General features: G+C 41.1%; 1 protein-coding gene across 9 annotated transcripts in view; it reads left to right on the forward strand.

The window, feature by feature from the left end:
* The window catches only part of Rce1 (Ras converting CAAX endopeptidase 1), a 91,869-nt gene that overhangs the window by 6,702 nt on the left and 72,593 nt on the right, over positions 1-12,574 (forward strand). For 2 of the 9 annotated variants that reach the window (XM_087204999.1, XM_087205001.1), the window contains exon 1: positions 9,688-10,511. The exons of 3 other annotated variants lie outside the window; for them this stretch is intronic. Coding sequence is in view for 1 of the 6 variants with exons in the window: in XM_087204995.1 (XP_087061121.1) it covers positions 9,635-9,664 (30 nt within the window). In the remaining 5 variants the exon portion in view is untranslated. Of the gene's footprint in view, positions 1-9,529; positions 9,665-9,687; positions 10,512-12,574 lie in introns of those variants that run through there. 4 more of the 9 variants (XM_087204995.1, XM_087205002.1, XM_087205000.1 and 1 more) reach the window with 4 other exon arrangements.

Genomic DNA, 12,574 nt, shown 5'->3' on the forward strand with positions numbered 1-12,574 from the left:
CCTAGTTCTTTGAGGTATCTCTATACTGATTTCCACAGTGGTTGCACCAGTCTGCACTCCCACCAACAATGGAGAATGGTTCCTTTCTCCCCACAACCCCGCTAGCATTTGTTATTGGTTGATGTCTTGATAGCAGCCATTCTTTCTGAGGTGAGGTGGAATCTCTGTGTTGTTTTCATCTGCATCTCTCGAATGACCAGTGATGTTGAACATTTTTTCATATGTTTATATGCTTTTTCTACTTCTTTGTCTGAGAAATGTGTGTTCATTTCAGATGCCCATTTTTTAATTGGGTCTTTGAATTTGGGGGGTCTGATTTTTTTCAATTCTTTATATAGTCTAGATAGTAGACCTTTGTTGGAGGTACAGCTGCTAAAAGTTTTTTCCCACATTGTAGGTTGTCTCTTAACTCTCTTGGTGGTTTCTCTTGCAGTGCAGAGCTTTTTTTTTTTTTTTTTGGTACTGGGGATCGAACTTGGGTCCTTGTGCTTGTGCAGCAGGTGGCAAAACCACTGAGCTAAATCCCCAGCCACAGAAATTTTTTAATAAGAGGAGATCCCAGTTGTTGATTCTTTGTGCTAGTTCCTGTGCTACTGAGGTTTTGTTCATAAAGTCTTTTCCTATGCCAATGTCTTCAAGAGTTCTACCTAACTTATCTTCCAGCAAGTTTAGTGTTTCTGTTTTAATATTTAGATCCTTAATCCACTTTGATCTTAGTTTAGTGCATGGTAATAGATAGGGGTCTAGTTTTAATCTTTGGCAAGTTGAAATCCAGTTTTTCCAACACCATTTATTAAATAGGCTATCTTTCCTCCAATGAGGGTAGTTGGCTTCTTTGTCAAAGATGAGGTGGCAGAGTGCGTCCAGAGTTGTTTCTGCATCTTCTAATCTATTCTACAGATCCTCAGGTCTGTTTCTTTGCCAGTACCATGCTGTTTTTTATCATAGTAACTTTGTAGTATAGTTTCAAGTTGGGGGTTGTGGTACCCCCTGCCAAGTGTCTGTTGCTTAGAATTGCTTTTGCTATTCTAGGTCTCTTCTGGTTCCAAATGAATTTTTGAATTGTTTTCTCTAGTTCTGTGAAGTATGTTGTTGGAATTTCAATCAGGATTGCATTAAATCTATATAGTAGTTTTGGAAGTATGGCCATTTTCACTATATTTGTTCTTCCTACCCAGGAGCAAGGGATGTCTTTCCATTATCTTATATCCTCTTCGATCTCTTTTTTCAGAGTGCTGTAGTTTTCAGTGAGGAGGTCTTTTGCTTCCTTTGTTAGATTGATTTCTAGATATTTCATTTTTGGGGGTGCTATTGTAAAAGGAATTGTTTCCCTAATTTCTCTCTCAGTGAGTCTGTTATTTGTGTACAAGAAGGCTATGGTTTTTTGAGTGTCGACCTTGTATCCAGCTACTCTACTGAATCTGTCAATATTAAGTCTAGAAGTCTTTTGGGTGAGGTTTTTGGGTCTTCTATGCAAAGTATCATATCATCAGCAAATAATGACAATTTAACTTCTTCCTTTCCTATCCTTATTCCTTTTATTTCTTTCTCTTTTTTAATTGCTATGGCTAATGTTTCCAGAACTGTATTGAACAGGAGTGGTGATAGTGGGCATCCTTGTCTTTTTCCTGATTTTAGTGTGAAAGTTTTCAGTTTTTGACCATTTAGTATGATGTTGGCTGTTGGTTTTTCATAGATAGCCTTAATCAGATTGAGATAAAGACCTTCTATTCCAATTTTCTTTAGGGTTTTTATCATGAATGGGTGTTGGATTTTGTCAAATGCTTTTTCTGCATCTATTGAGATGATCATATGGTTTTTGTCCTTTGCTCTGTTAATATAGTGTATTACATTTATTGATTTACGAATGTTGAACCATCCTTGCATCCCTGGGATAAATCTGACTTGGTCAGTGTTTATGATCTTCTTGATGACCCTCTGTGTTCTGTTTGCCAGTATCTTGTTGAGGACTTTTGCATCTATGTTCATTAGGGAGATTTGCTTGTAGTTCTCTTTTTGGGTTGGGTCTTTCCCTGGTTTTGGAATCAAAGTAACGCTTGCTTCCAGGAATGAATTTGGAAGCCTTGCTTCCCTTTCAATTTCCTTGATTTTTAAAGAGCAATGGTGATAGTTCTTATTTAAATGTCTTGTAGAATTCAACAGTGAAGCCATAAGGATCTCTGCTTTTCTTTGTTGGTAAATTTTGTATTACATTTTCAATTTCACTCATTGTAATTGGGGTGTTTAGAATTTCTTTATCTTCTTCATTTAACTTTGGCAATTCATATGTATCTAGGAATCTGCCCATTTCTTCTGTGTTTTCCATTTTATTAGAGTACAGGTTCTCAAAGTAGGTATTGATGATCCTCTGGATTTCTGCTGGGTCTGTTGTGACTTCACCTTTTTCATTCTTAATTGCATGGATGTGAGCCTTTTCTTTCCTTTTTTTAATAAGGTTGGCTAAAGGTTTATTGATTTTTTTCTTTCAAAAAACCAACTCTTTGATTCATTGATTTTTTTTGTATCATTCCCTTAGTCTCCACCGCATTGATTTCTGCTCTAATATTTATAATTTCCTTTCTTGTACAAGCTTTGAGTTTGTTATGCTCTTCTTTTTCTAGGAGCTTGAGGTTCTGCATTAGGTTATTTATTTGAGTTCTCCCTGTTTTCCTAATATGGGCATTCACTGCTATGAATTTCCCACATAGAACTGCTTTCATTGTGTCCCATAGATTCCAGTATGTTGCACTGGCATTATCATTAACTTCTAGAAACTGTCTAGCTTCTTCTTTAATTTCTTCTGTAACCCATTGGTTGTTCAGGAGGATGTTATTCAATTTCCATGTGTTTGTGGGGGTTTTGTGGTTTCTTATGTTCTTGATCTCCAATTTTATTGCACTATGGTCTGATAATATACAGGGGGTAACTTCAATTCTTTTACATTTACTTAGACATGTCCTATGAGCTAGCATGTGATCTATTTTGGAGAATGACCTGTGTGCAGCCGAAAAGAATATGTATTCTGATTTTGTGGGGTGGAACACTCTATAAACATCTATTAAGTCTATCAAATGGGGCAATTTGATGGATAGCATGTAGGATAGAAGAGAGCCCTGCCTTGATCTTCCTTATACAGTATAGAAAAGTCTGGGGTCGTAGGAGCCCCAAGGGCTGTGTTGACCTGAGCAATTTTATGAGTGCATGGTACTGTTGACAAAATTCTGGAAATTGGAACTGATTTGAGGACATAGAAATATTACATCCATTTATCTTCGTACAGTTTGAATTCAAAACAACACTTGGACCATCCTTCCCAAACTATTTTTAACTTGTAAACCTAAATGCCATTAAAAACTGGGCCCATGAGCGATTCTGACCCATCTAGGAGCAGGCTGGGATCAAGCATGATTTTTAAATTTTGATTTTACAGTCAATAATAAACCAGTTTTTTCTTCTGAGAAGCTCATGCCACTAAACCCTGCAAATTCGAAGACCCTTTGGAAAAGTATCTGCCTCACAACCATATACCTGAAATAAATTTTGGCAGCATGTGCTTAATCCTAATAGTTGATGGGAAGTATATGGGGTTCCTTGATCAAGTTGCACTAGAATCGTAAACTATGCTAGGAAACCTATCCACCATGCTGGAACACAGAAACAATAGGTTTTGCATACAACTTTGCAGCTGCAAACATTTTAGGTCAGTTTCTCTATCTCAACCTAATTTGCTCACATTGTGCTACACAGCTAATAGCTAGTCATTTCAACTGTTACTGGCATCTAAAACTTCCTGGAACTCTGACCTTCTTTGAACTCTGGCCCATCACTATCTAATTGTGTGACCTTGAACAAGGTATTTAAATTCCCTAAGCCTAAGTCTCTACATCTGTGAATAATTAGGGGATAATTTTACAGAAGGAAGTTGTGGTGAGAGATTAAATAGTACATGTCAGGTGCATGGGACCAGGTGCCAGGTAAGGGCTCAATAAATGTTAGCTAATGCTATCATTATTATTTTACATGTCTTGTATGCAAGTAAATTTTGCCTTAACTAAAACATAATGAATGAAAATCTGGATTTGTGTGAAAGGTTAATGGAGAGATTATTTGCATTGCAAAAGGATACTGTAGTTTATGAAAGAATTGATAACAGGATTTCTTTAAACAGTCAACTTCCCAGTATATCTGAAATGATTTGATTCACACAAATCTTGGTTTATACAATGTTTTGGGAATACAGCTAGTGTAGCAAGTGTAGGACAGCTGTAATACAATCATTCAGGCCAGGTCTGAACCACTGTGACAAGCTAACAATAACAATCCTGAGTATTCCCCATGTTCCTTTATAAAGGGATTACATGGGTTCTCTGTGTTTCAAAGGGCATATCTGGGACCAATGGGTTGAAGAACAGTGCTGTGAGACAGGGAGAGATTATTTTAGTTGCATATAATGAACAAATCTACCAAACCACTATTGCCTAAAACTGGAATGGCAAATTCTTCCTAGGTGGCAGATTTTCTAACTCAAGATATTAAAGTCAAAGCTAGATATCAAATTATTAGGACTGCTGGCATGATGGTTGCACGAAATAGGAAAGTGAAGTAGGTCAATGTTTCCCAATACTAAATACAATAAATATACTATGCAAACTGGATCCACTGTTTACATTAGCTACAAGGGAGGAGGTTGAGAAAGGCTATTCAGGAAGAGGGATGGGATGAAGAAAATGAAGTGGAACAAATGCTGACTCTCTGGCTGGGAAATACTGGATTAAATGACCTCTAAGATTTCTTCTAATTTAAAGATTCTAAAACTCTCAAATTGTTTCATAGATTATATTTTAACTATATTCCTGGGAGAATTTTCCTATTTTAGTTGTGGAAACTAGAACATAACCTCTAAAGTAAGTGGTAAAATGGGAAAAGAATTCAGATATCCTTTTAGATGTTTGATCTCACTGCTTCTTTTCAACTGGTGAAAAGGTAAGTTGGGGAAATGGAAGATGGAAATGGCCTTAAAGCTGAAGCAGATGAAAATCAAGTCAACTTTAGAGAACAGTAAAAAATCAGCTTAACTATGGTTCTAGATTATTTTTTCCCACCAGTACTGAGGATTGAACCCAGGGCATTCACACTGAGATATATCTCTAGTTTTGTTTGTTTTTTTAACTTTTTATTTTGAGATAGGGTCTCATTAAGTTACTAAGTTGCTTAGGCCGGGCTTGAATTTGCAGTCCTCCTGCCTTAGCCTCCTAGATTCTGGGGTTACAGGTATACACCATGGCACCCAGAAAGATTCAACTTTAAACACTTTAAAGACTGTACAGCAGCATTCCTGATAAAGCATACTGTGGAGTACTCTTATTATCTAAAGAGGGACCCAAGATAACATGTGGAGCCAATATCTTCTTTAATGTGGCTCCTAGAAGAAGAATCTTTACCCTAATTAGTCTAGTTGTTGTTCAAGTAAAGTTGATCATCTGGGCTTTGGATCTATAGATTTATTTGGCCATATGTGACCAGATTACACTGCTGTTTCTTTCCCTAAGGTTTCTAAGCCACAAAGCATATTTCCCTGCCAGTGGATATCAGCTGGCAGGATAATTCCAGCCCTACTTAGAAGGTGAAAACCCAATTACAGAGGGCAGAATCACTTTGTGATACAGATTTTACTGGTTTGCTAGGCAAAAAAGAATTGGACATGAACTGGAAAGGAGCAAAACCTCCTGGCTAGCCTAGCACCTGCTATGGTAGATGAGAAATCAGAGACTGTGGCAGGTGACTCAGCCCCCCCAAAACAGGAAGTATCCAGGATCACAGTCAGTTATTCTAAGAAGAGGAGGAAGAAAGTACAAGGAATGGGGGTGAAGAAGAAAATACTGTACTTATGAAAACTTTGGTGTTGTCCTAGGGAAAAGAATCTTTCCTTGGTCTACAAGTCTTAGAGGAAGAACAAGTGCGGTAGTCCATGAATTGGCACAAAAGTCAAAACTATTGTTTCTAGTGCCCCCCCCACCTCACATTCCTCTGAGAACATCTCTGTCTGACCCCAGATAGGAAAGCAGTGGTGAAGCTGCCCCAGATTCTGTGCTCCGAGTGGAGAAAGCCTCAAGAAGGTGAAAGAATGAGCTAATCTGAGCTCCATGTCCCCATTTCCAAGGATGTGATTAGTGGAGAGGCACCTGGGACCCGCTCCATTTCAGGAAACCCGGTTACGGGAACTGGTGGGGGACAGACTTTGCTCGGGACCCGAGAGAAGCAGTTAACCCTTTCTTATTGTCTGATTGGGATCCTATTATATACATGGGAAACAGCTTATTTTAATAGTTACTTGATTCTTTCCCAGGGGAGAAACTCCTCAAATGGACTTATTTTACATTGGCCTGATAAGGGGGACCTCAGGGATATTTTTCACCTAAGATCCTAGGGTCACGTCTTTAGGGCATTTAAATGCTCTGAAGGAGTCTGAGAATAAGGTATGACCTAAGAAACATCTAGGAATGATATACACAGAGCAAAAGCAAAAGATAGTTCAACAGTTCCTAAAATGTCACTGTTTCTTTGGTAGTATTGCCTATGATATTCTGGTTCTGGTCAAACCCTTTGTTCGTGTTAGAAACAATCTGGGAATCTTGAGGTGGGTCTTTTCTGGCTAGGCAGGGAATTTCTTTTCAAAATAAACAAAATATCCAAAATGGACATGTAACACTAATCTACTTCCTGAGGTGGTGGGAGGAATGGGAACAGAATCAATATGTACCCAATCTAAGAACTGGGGAGAACTGGCCCCCTGAAGTCACTGCTAATGAAACTGTAGAGGCCAAGGCTGAAAATATTCAGAGCCATAGCCAAAGGCTCCTTGGTTGAGCTGGTTGACCAAAATGACCTTAACCTTGGGCAGGTAATTTAATTTCTTTGGGCCTCATATTTCTTCATCTAATGAAGATAACTGATCTCGACTCTCTCTTCTGACTATAACACTCCATTGGTTTTAATAATTTGGAGTCCAAGCCAGGTGTAGTGGCACATACCTATAATCCTAGTACTTGGGAGGGTGAGGTAGGAGGATGGCAAATTAGAACTCAGTCTGTAGAACTCAGTCTGGGAAACTTAGTAAGACTTTGTCTCAAAATTAAAATAATAAATAAATAAAGCTCAGCATGAGGGTCTAGGTTCAATCCCCAGTAAATTTTTTTTTTGCAGTCCAATAGCATATTAGTCACTAGCCCCCCCAAATAAAAAGAGACTGGGGGCATATTGATGGATGAGAGGACTGGGAGCTATGGCTCACTGAAGTCTTAGTTTGTGGGAAATGAGGGTGTCTACTTTCACTGGCTCCTCAGTTTTTGCACAGAGGAGTTGGTGTCCCATGGTAACATCAGTTGTTCATACTACAGAACTCCCAAGCAGCTAGCCAGGTCACATCCAGGTGATTGGAGATGCAAAAGTAGCAGCTGTAGGGAGGTGGAAAGAGGGGTTAAGAGATTTTTATTTCAAATTCTGGCTCTAACATTTACAAATGGATTGTCATACAACCTCTTCTTGGAACTTTATTTTAATCATCGTGATGCAGACACCTCTCTTACAGGGGAGGATTATGGAAGATAAAGAACAACTGAAACATGGGGTCAATGCTCACCAAATGTCAAGCCCAACTAGGCTTGGTTGTGCATATCTGTAATCTCAGCACTCTGTGAGGCTGAGGTAGAAGGATTGTGAGTTTGAGCCTAGCCTGGGGAAATTAGTGAAGCCCTCTCTCAAAATAATAATTAAATCAAAATAATAATTAAAAAAGGGCTAGGGGAAAAAGTCAAGCCGACATCAAACTGTGTCTGACTAAAATGGTAGTGCTATGGAAGTCTTGATGGTGGGTCCTCATATTGAAGGCTTACTTCACTTCTGCCTATATCCAGTTGGAAGGGCACTGCGTCCCTGCCACCCTTAGTTAGGCCTCCCCTGCCTCTTGGATGGTTTTGGATGGTTCCTTGTACTTCTATCCAGAAGGCTCATTTCAAAGGCAAGGACAAGGGGCCAGAAAGACCAGCTCACCTAAGGTGCTTTGCCCTTGGCAACTGTTTCTCCACCCTTTATTCCCAGTGCCATTCTCAAGGTGGAGTATATCTGCTGAGGTGACACTTTCAATGGTAACTATTTCAGAGTCATCCTTGGTACCCTGGTTTGTCACCTATCAAATAGTGCAAATAGTTATTTTACAAGATAGTTGTCAGACTGAAACACTTCAGGTGGAGAGCCATCAAGGTCATTCAATGACTCTCCATTTGGCAACTCCTCTTCCCAAAGGGGACGACATAGTGAAAGAAAGAAGAGAGTGAAAGGGAGAGGAAAACTCAAGTGATTCCCCACATACCAGCTTTCTTATCAAATCAGATGGTTATGATGAATTTTTCAGCAATAAAAGCCATCTTTCTCTAATGGGTCCCATCGTGAGAACACCTGCAATGGGGAGGTGGGGCAACAGCACTGAGCACAGACTGGAGAAGGGTATGATTCAGGTGTCCAAAGACATGTTCTTTGTAGTAGCACCAAGACTGTGGAGTGGGCAGGCACTCTGCCAACTCTGCAGCCTGTTCTGTCCAATCCTGGCTTCTTGGAGCTAGAGTGGAAGAATTTTCCCTGGAGGGAAAACAGCCGACACCCCGTCCCACCCTCCTCCTTGGGCAACTCTGCCAGGAAGGAATCTCTCTCACCAGCATTTTCTCAACAAACAAGCTACCAGATTACAGGCAGTTATGGGCTTAACCCCTCTTGGGACCCGCTGGAGTCCAGCAACTGGAGTCCAGCAACTGGAGTCCGTAGGACTCCTTCCTTCCAACTGGAAACCCCCAGGGCTGCTTCTGCCTGCACGTTTAGCACTCAATATCGAGAAAGGGCCTGGTGGGTGGGGAAGCTTCCCAGTCTCTTCCGAGGAGGGCGCATGTTCGGGGAGAGCCTTGGGATAGGTTAGATAAAAACTGGGGCGTCCAGTTTTTAAATTTCAGATGAACGAATATGTTCTTAGTATCTGTCCCAAACATTGCATGTGACATACATATACGGAAAAAAGTCGTTTATCTGAAATCCAGTTTCAACTGGCCGCCTGTATTTGTTCCATTTGCTAGGTAGATGTGGGAACTGGAAGCCGGCCTGGGGCACTCGTGCAGCCCACCTAAAAGGGGAGGCCATCTGGGGGTCACCACACCCTGCACTAGAAACTTCTCCTAGCTGAGGGAAAAGCCCAGAAAGCGCCCACGACAGTCAAAGCGATTTAAAAGGATTGAAGAATGCGTCTTGGCGCGACCGTGGGAAAGTCGTTGGGAGGAGTCGCAGCCTGGCATGTTTCCAGCTCGTCTCCAACACCGGCCGCCGCTGGCCAACTCTGCAGTCCGCACGGCCTGCCCACCCACCCACCAGACTATTAGCAGAGCAGGGAGGTTCCGGGAACCAACTCCAAGCCAACCGGCGGGGGCGGTGTCAAGTGCGCAGGCGCAGCACGCAGTGGGCGGGGCAAAACCGCGGGCGGGCGGGAAGATTCGAGTTCGCGCATCCGGGCGTGGGGGCAAAGCCCGTTCGGAGGAGGAGCTGGCGGGCCCCTGCGGGTGTTTCAGGAGACCCTCGCTGCGGTTCCTCTAGCTGAATGGAGCGGACGGCCTTAGCTGTCTGCGAGGTGATGCGGGCAGTAGAAGGAAGGCAGAGAAAGACAGTTTCTGAGGACGCAGGCTTTGTTGGGGAGACCGCAGAGTTTGTGCGTAGGGGTCAGGCATTACCTGACGTGCAGAAGGAAGTTTCGGGGGAGGCCAGGAGTGGGTGAAAATCAGCCTTCCTCTTAGGGTCTGTGAGGAGTGTCTGAGAGCCGGGCCGAGGCAGCGCTGGGCAGCTTGCGGCCGTCCCCTGTGAGGAACAGCTCAGGTTGGGGACATCATCCCCCCTAGAGGGGACAGAGCAAAGAGGAATCAGTGCAGAGGGGACGCGGGTCAGCCAAAGTATGGTGTAGGTCCCTGGTCCACAAGCAGCTGGACCGTTAGGGTGAGGTTCGGAGGCTGCACACACTCTGAGTGTTCAGGGGTCTGAGATCTGTTCTCCCCCTTGAAAATGGCGTTGTATACCTGGCTGTGTCACTCCATTGCAACCTCGGGCAGCCGTTACCTAATGGGATGTTTAGCAACTGCCCTTGTAAGGGAGACTGGGCAGGTGAAATAGACTCACAGGGCCTGAGGTCACCTTACAGTGTTTCCAGTCCTTCTTTCTTTGTTACCATCAAAGAAAGTTGGAGGGTTCGATTTTACAGACGACAGAATCTAGGATAGAACACAAGGCCCTGATTCACAGGCCAGTGTTCTTTTCTCTTAACTGCTCTCATTATGGATAAAATACACTATGGGAAAATCTGAACAGAGGGAGCACAGGAAGTCAGAGGATGCACAAAGAAAATAGACTGTCTTGATAAAGACTAGTACAAATTAGGATCTTAGTTCCCAAGTTCTCTTACTCAGATCTTTCTGCCTTTAAAAAAGGTAATAATTCTTGTAAAAAAAATAATTCTTGTGTCTTAGTGTGGTGGAAGTGAGAGTCTACTTTCATGAATAATGAAATTATATGTATTTTGTGTCATCAAGATTGAATGTTTTAGTTGGGTATCTTTTGTTGTTGTTAGTCACTCTGCAGAGCTCCTTTTTCTTTTCTTTTTTCACATCCAAAGGTTTAATTACTTGAGAAAAATACAAAGTGATATTATCACGAGTGGAGAGAGAACTCTGGTTAGTGAAGTTTAAAGCTTATACACTTTTTTTTTTTGAGATAGGGTCTCGCTATGTAGTTCAGGCTGGCCTTGAACTCACTGTGTAGTCTAGGCTGGGTTCTAACTCCTGGCAATCCTCCTGCCTCAGCCTCCCAAGTGCTTGAATTACAGGAGTGGGCCACTATACCCAACTACGCTTATACACTTAAAAAGTTGTCAAATACTGTAAACATCATAAAATGCAGAAATAAAATCACAGTATTTTGATTAATAAACCAAGAATTCCTCTAGAAAACATTTTTCCCTATTTATCATTTACTTTGCTCTTTATTTATATTTGGGTTTCTCATATAAGAGAAACCGTGTGATATTTAAGCTATGTGCCTGATTAATTTAACATTATGGTCTCAAGGTGAATCCATCTTCCCACAAATGACTTATGCTTATCATTTATGGCAGAGTAGTACCCCATTATGTGTAAATGCCACATTTTCTTTATCCATTCATCTGTTGATGGACATATAGGCAACTTCCAAGCTTTAGCTACTGTAAATTGTGCTGCTGTGGACATGAGTATACATATATTATTGTAATACACTGTCTTTAACTCTTTTGGAAAGATATATAAAAGGGAAATAACTAGGTCAAATGGAATTGCTTAATTTAGTTTTTTTGGGGGGGGTGGTACCAGGAATTGAACTCAGGGCCTCACGCTTGCCTGGCAGGCACTGTACTGCTAAGCTACATCCCTGGCCCCTTGATTTAGGTTTTTTTTTCGGTACCAGGGATGGAACTCAGAATCTTGCGTTTGCAAGGCAGGCATGATGCCACTATCCCTGGCCCTTGATTTAGTTTTTTGAAGAATCTTCCATATTGATTTCCATAGTGTTTGTACTAGTTTACATTTCCACCAAGAATGTAGAAGGCTTTCTTTTTCCCCCTACAGCCTTACCAGCACTTATTATTATTCAGATATCTTGATGTCTTAATCATCTTTAAAATATTGTGTTCAGTCTTTATTGCAGATGGACTTGTTAGAACTTTGCATTTACTACATGCCAAGGATATACTGTGTTAAGGATTTTACACATATTTGCTTACTTTCTATAGTAGCCCTATGTAGTATTGTTTATCCTTATTCTTTCTTTTTTTTTGGTACTGGGGATTGAACTCCGGACCTTCTGCTTTTGAGGCAGACGGTGGCACCACTGAGCTAAATCCCCGGCCCTATCCTTATTCTTTTAAATGGGGAATCTGGGATACAGAGAGATAAAGCAACTTGTCACGTGCTAGAAATTGGCACATTAGGAATTCAAACCCACGCATTTGCTTTCAGCACTTAGTAGTTTGACCCTCAAAAATGTTGATTTAATGAAAGGTAAAGATTATTCATAACCAGATGTCACTCTTATTCAGAGTCTTCACGTTGGCTTTTATTTATTTGAGAAAAGAAAAACAAACTCCCATCTAAGTTTTCCTTGGTTTTTATTTCCAGATTAACTTACCCTCTGACTACTGTACTTGTATTGTCTCTTTCCTGTCTTGCTGGTCATTGAGTTGAATTTCACACTCTCCTTTCTCAGGTCACTCTATTTTTTTTTTTTTTGTATTGGGCATCGAAGTGAAGACCTTGCACTTTTTGAGGCAGGCACAGTGCCACTAAGCTAAATCCCTGGCCCTCTTAGGTCACTCTCAATATACTGTTTAGGCACCACGCTATCCTCTGAACAAATGTAAATCTGACATTTTCTCAAGCAGGAATACAGTATTTTGGGGGGAGAATTTGAGTTGTTAATTTAACTGTATCATACACATTTATTACTGTGATCTTAAAAGATT

Source organism: Heterocephalus glaber, unplaced genomic scaffold, assembly GCF_053883595.1.
Source record: "Heterocephalus glaber isolate CG9 unplaced genomic scaffold, H.glaber_assembly_v1.0 deba00000594, whole genome shotgun sequence".
Lineage (NCBI taxonomy): Eukaryota > Metazoa > Chordata > Mammalia > Rodentia > Bathyergidae > Heterocephalus > Heterocephalus glaber.